Source organism: Ascaphus truei, chromosome 1 (genome assembly GCF_040206685.1).
Source record: "Ascaphus truei isolate aAscTru1 chromosome 1, aAscTru1.hap1, whole genome shotgun sequence".
Lineage (NCBI taxonomy): Eukaryota > Metazoa > Chordata > Amphibia > Anura > Ascaphidae > Ascaphus > Ascaphus truei.
Genome location: NC_134483.1, coordinates 255,668,513 through 255,674,512, shown reverse-complemented (window position 1 = coordinate 255,674,512; position 6,000 = coordinate 255,668,513). Strand labels below are relative to the sequence as shown.

Here is a 6,000-nt window from a genome sequence, read left to right as displayed (position 1 = left end):
GATCTTGTTTGCCTTTGTAGCTTCTGCATGACATTGGGCACTATTGCTAAGCCTGCTGTCTACAAGCACTCCTAAATCCTTCTCCATCAAGGATTCCCTCAATATATCTCCATTTAATTTGTAAGTCGCCTTTTTATTCTTGTATCCCAAATGCATAACCTTACATTTATCTGTATTAAACCTCATCTGCCATTTACCTACCCACGTTTCCAGTCTCTCCAATTCCTTCTGAAGAGAAATTACACCCTGCTCTGATTCTATTACCTTACACAATTTAGTATCATCAGCAAAGATGGAGACTTTGCTCTCGATCCCAACCTCAGGGTCATTAGTAACAAGTTAAAAAGCAGGGGTCCCAGTACCGATCCCTGAGGTACTCCACTCACGACTTTAGCCCAACCTGAAAAAATTCCATTTATGACAACCCTCTGTTGTCTGTCCTTTAACCAGTTTCAATCCAGGTGCATATATTATTACTGAGTCCAATTTTCTTTATTTTGTACACCAACCCCTTGTGTGAAACCGTATCAAAAGCCTTTGCAAAATCTAAGTAGACCATCAACTGCATTACCCTGGTCTAAATTCCTACTTACCTCCTCAAAGAAACAAATAAGGTTAGTTTGGCAAGATCTATCCTTCATAAATCCATGCTGACTATTACTAATAATTTTGTTTTCCATAAGGTATTCCTGAATATTATCCCGTATTAAACCTTCAACTAGTTTCCCCACTATTAAAGTCAGGCTTACAGGTCTGTAATTCCCCAGTTGTGATCTAGCTCCCTTTTTAAATATAGGCACCACATCTGCTTGACGCCAATCTTGTGGTACTGAGCCTGTGGAAATGGAGTCCTTGAATATTAAATATAATGGTTTTGCTATTACTGAGCTTAAATCCTTGAGAACTCTTGGATGTATGCCATCGGGGCCAGGTGCCTTATTTACTTAAAATTTTTCAAGTCGCTTATGAAGTTCTTCCTCAGTTAACCAACTGTTCATCAATATGGAGGTTGTGTCTTCCTCCTGGGGCACTACTATTGAACTTGATTCTTCCCTGGTAAACACAGAGGCAAAGAATGTGTTTAATACCTCAGCTTTTACCTTATCTTCAATTATCTGCCTGCCCATCTCACACTGAAAGGGTCCTATATTTTCTTTTCTCATTTTTTTTGTTATTAAGGTACTTAAAGAACTTTTTAGGGTTGACCTTACTTTCTATTGCAATCCTTTTTTCATTATCCATTTTTGCTAATTTGATTGCCCTTTTGCAATTTTTGTTACATTCCTTATAATTCTGATACGATGTCTCTGTCCCTTCTGACTTAAAGAATCTAAACGCCTTCCTCTTCTTGTCCATATCCTCCCCTACCTGTTTATTTAGCCATATTGGTTTTGACTTATTTCTATTATACTTATTACCCAAGGGTATACACTGATAAGTGTGCTTTTCTAACAATGTTTTAAAGACTGCCCATTTATCTTCTATGTTTTTTCCCGCAAAAAACACCATCCCATTGTATTACTTGTAGATTAGACCTCAGTTTTTTAAAATCTGCCTTTCTAAAGTTTAAAGTCTTTGTTGAACCCAAGTAATCTGTTTTTTGATCATTTATTTCAAATGAGACCATGTTATGATCACTGTTACCCAAATGTTCCAGGACTTGAATATTTGTTATTACTTCTACATTGTTTGTTGTTTTAATATATGCAGCAGTCTTTGATTACCTTCATTGAAAACGAATTACCTAAGCTGCCGATCTATTAGTTCCCCTGTAATTTCAGGTCAGGTGACCCCCTGCTTCCCGAGGTGCAGGCCTCCATAAGGAGTGCCGCTATCTCCTGCAAGTTTAAATGTCCCGGTGACGGGACACAGGAGAATTAAACTTGTAGGAGATACCGGCACCCCATAATGGGTAGGGCCTGTACCTCGGCAAGAGTAAAGATTGTGTGTTCACGTAATGGTCGCCTTTCAGTTTCAATCAATTCTACTGTCTGTGTAATTCAGAAGCTACAATGTATCCTGATATTACGAAGGTAACATTGTCTATTGTTACAGTTTGCAGCTCAAACTGCTGGGAACATTTACAACAAATTATCACAAACAGGAAAGTGTTGCAAATATTTTGCCCGGCTTGGGATGTGTGCTATACCTGCTATAGAAATCAGGATGCTCAGTATATTAGAACTCATTAAAAATGTAATTTAGAGTTAACTAAAAAAATGCTGTAAGTATTATATGCTGTAATACTACAGAACTGATTTATTTTGAAGAAAAAAAAAAACACATGTAGGGCTTTGTTTGGATTTCTCCTTTAAAATCCTTCACTATTGATTGTTTGTTTTACAGGGAAATACAGTGCAGAGAAAATAAATCAATAGTTATAATTATGAACATTGCAAGTATACGGAATTATGTTGTTGCATTTCTTTGCCAGGGATTTCTACTGTGAAAGCTCCTCCAAAGGTGGTAGACTCAGGGGGAGGCTTCTATATAGAAGAGGAGGAAGCTGAGGAGCAGCCAGCAGAAAATGTGGTCCACCAGCCAGGTAAAGTATCCCATCTATCGTAATAACACCTTATCCATTTTTCACTCCCAAGGGAAATGTACATGGGACGTTGTTTATTGTAATGATACTTGATCATTAATATGCTCTATTCTTTAAAGACTTACCTTGCCTTCCCTTTGATTTGACCCCTATAAATGAATGCAACACTGTTTCTTGTGGAAGTAAAAATAAGGTCACATCTTTTATTTCTTTATCAACAATGAAAATAAACCAGCCAGCTCGCTTGTCCCTGTATGCAGATGACCCTGTACGTCCTGCAAGTTGTATGTGGGGAAACCCTTACGCCGCCTTCGCTGGTCTCCACTGCCGTGCTCGGGAAAGCTCCACACTAAGCCGCCTTTTTGGTAGCCTGAGCTTAACCACATAATTTGGCGTATGAGTAACTACTCGCAGCTCCAAAAATAGTAATGTGGGAACTCTCAGAAATTGGCAAAGAGACCCAAAATAATAACAATAAATGTATCTTGAATAGTACAATGCGGATCTACATCGGTAGCGTAGCAGGTAGGAAATTATAGGCAGATAGCATCGCGATATAATATTGATTAGGGAAACAAACTGGAGGAGAAAGATGGACAATATAAGAGAACTGCTGGAGAAAATGAAGCAAGCCTTAAACCGTGCCTCTAATATCCCAGCCTTTCAAATAGTTTTCAGTCCTGATTTCTGCATCCCATATTACCCAGAGATATGTAAATGAATACCTGAATCCCTTAGTCGTAGCCGTTGAGATCCCGCGTGCTGAAGCCGAAGATGTGACTGAGGCCTCAGACGTCTGGGAAGACTCCTGGCCAGTGTTCAGTATCACGTTGCACGTGGATGTGCCCGTCCTCTGTCGGCGTTCTCCCGTGATGCGTCGCGAAGTGCCAGAGTACCTGCGCTACGGAAGTGCGTCACTCCAATCGTCAGATAGTAGAGGTAGGTGAGAAAATTGGTTGAACAGCAGGATCCAATGAAATAAGCACCGATCAACTCACCAGAGGTAGAAAAAATAAAAAAAAGTTTAATCGTTTACATCAGAGCTTTACAAAACTTTTCATATTGGTGACACACTTTTTAGACATGCATCATTTCGCGACACAGTAATTTTTTTTTTTAAACTTGAAGTTTTTATTCAGTATTACAAAAACATACAGAAATGTAACATACGTACAAGAAAAATTGTCGGGGAGGAGATAGTGGGGATTGGGTACAAAAGTAAAAAGGGAGGGAGGGGAGGGGGAAACAGCCATGTGGTGAAGTTATTATAGCAAATTGTACTTCAGTGTGACATAACATACTGCATTTTGATATTAAAATGGGGGGGTAAAAAGAGGAATAGCAAGTGAAAGAGCCGGGGTCAGATTCTGAATATAAATAACTCTGGGTAATCCGAAACAAGAGTGGGGGGTTTACCTTTCATAGACCAACTTAGCAATAAAATTATTAGTATATGTCGGGGGTAACAGCTGGAACTTCTTCTTGGGACACGGGGGGTGGAATTATATTTTTATAGACTGAGGGAGTTCTGGGCCATATTTCGGTTTCCTATATATATCCAGGGTAGCCAAACCTTCAGATAGTTGTCATGTGTATCATTCAGAAAACTTGTGAGCTTTTCCATCAAACATACAAACCATACTTTATTTCTAATTAGCGAGATTGATGGGATTTTATCTTGTTTCCAGAGACCTGCCAGGGCACAGCGTGCCGCTGTGATGATATGGGTTATTAACTTATTCTCTGCCCTAGTATGGCCCTGGAGTGGCTTATTTAATAAAAACAGCCAGGGATCCAGTGGGATATCCGTACCCATAATCTGGCGGATCCAGACTCTCACCTGCGCCCACAAAGCCTTTACATAGGGGCATGACCACCACATATGTAGAAATGAGGCTACTTCGCCAAAACCCTTAGGACATATAGGGGAGAAGCCTGGCACATACTTAGCTATATTGTGTGTATATATGGTGTATTGTACCAGCGGGTCATTACTTTATACGCGGTTTCCCTGTTGGTTGAGTAATTCAGTTTTACTAGCAAACCGGAGGTTAAACTAACCCCTTATAAGAGATACGGTTTCATACATAAATTGTAATAACGAAACGTATGGGGACACACCATATATCATGAAAACCTTTCATTTATATTTTTAATAATATATGATTTGTAAGATGACCTACATTTCCAAGATTGTTGTCATTTATGAGTAATTTACACACTCTCAGACTCACTCACACACTCTCACACACTCTCTCTCACACACTCTCTCACACACTCTCTCACACACTCTCTCACACACACACTCACTCTCTTACTCACTCTCTTACACACACTCTTACACACACTCTTACACACACTCTTACACACACTCTTACACACACTCTTACACACACTCTTACACACACTCTTACACACACTCTTACACACACTCTTACACACACTCTTACACACACTCTTACACACACTCTTACACACACTCTTACACACACTCTTACACACACTCTTACACACACTCTTACACACACTCTTACACACACTCTTACACACACTCTTACACTCTCTTACACACATTCTCTCTCACACACACTCTCTCTCACACACACACACACAGGATCGGACACATGGGGGCCAATCGGAGCAGGGGGGGGAAATCGGACTGGGGGGGGCAAATCGGACCGGGGCGGGGGGGCAAATCAGACCAGGGGGGTGCCAAATCGGACTGGGCAGGGGGGTGCCAAATCGGACCAGAGGGGGGGGAAATCGGACCAGAGGGGGGCAAATCAGACTGGGAGGGGCAAATCAGACCTGGGGGTGCCAAATCAGACCATGGGGGGCAAATCGGACCGGGGGGGGGAATTGGAGCTAAGGGAGGCATGGAGCTGTACTTAACTTTCGCTCCATGCAGAAAATGGCACCTCAGCTCGGATACAGATTGGCTGCGCGCCAACCAATCAGCTGGGGAGATTTTTATTTATTTATTCATTTTCCCCCAGCGCGTGCCTGTCACCCTGTGGTGACCAGTTTTGTCGAGGGGACGGTGCACGGCCCGGCAAACCCCCTCCCCTGTTGGCAGCCCTGACTGCCCACGCCCCCCCTAAATAATCCTGCCCCAGTTTGCTCACCGCTCAGAGGTTTCTCCCGCGACACACCTACACACTGCAGCCGACACACTAACGTGTCGCAACACAAAGTTTGGAAAGCTCTGGTTCACATAATTTAAAAAGTAGAAGAGAAGAGGAGCACAGCTCACAGCGTCCACGAATGCAGAAAAATAAGGGCAACTCCAAACATGGAAAAAATATATATATTAGCCTTTAATGATCAGCTTGGCAACAGTACAGGACCACGCACCAACACGTTTCATCAGGACATTCTCAAGGTGTAGGGAGAGACACAGTGACTTACTATTTATCTGAGAGAGCTTCGCGCCAATATTAGCTACCCGTGAAGTC

General features: G+C 41.7%; 1 protein-coding gene across 5 annotated transcripts in view; it reads left to right on the top strand.

Annotated features, from left to right (window-relative positions):
* XPA (XPA, DNA damage recognition and repair factor) overlaps window positions 1–6,000 on the top strand; it is a 46,768-nt gene that overhangs the window by 20,024 nt on the left and 20,744 nt on the right. For all 5 annotated transcript variants that reach the window (XR_012802057.1, XM_075603213.1, XM_075603219.1 and 2 more), the window contains one exon: window positions 2,435–2,545. Coding sequence is in view for 4 of the 5 variants with exons in the window: in XM_075603213.1 (XP_075459328.1) it covers window positions 2,435–2,545 (111 nt within the window). In the remaining variant the exon portion in view is untranslated. The remainder of the gene's footprint in view (window positions 1–2,434; window positions 2,546–6,000) is intronic.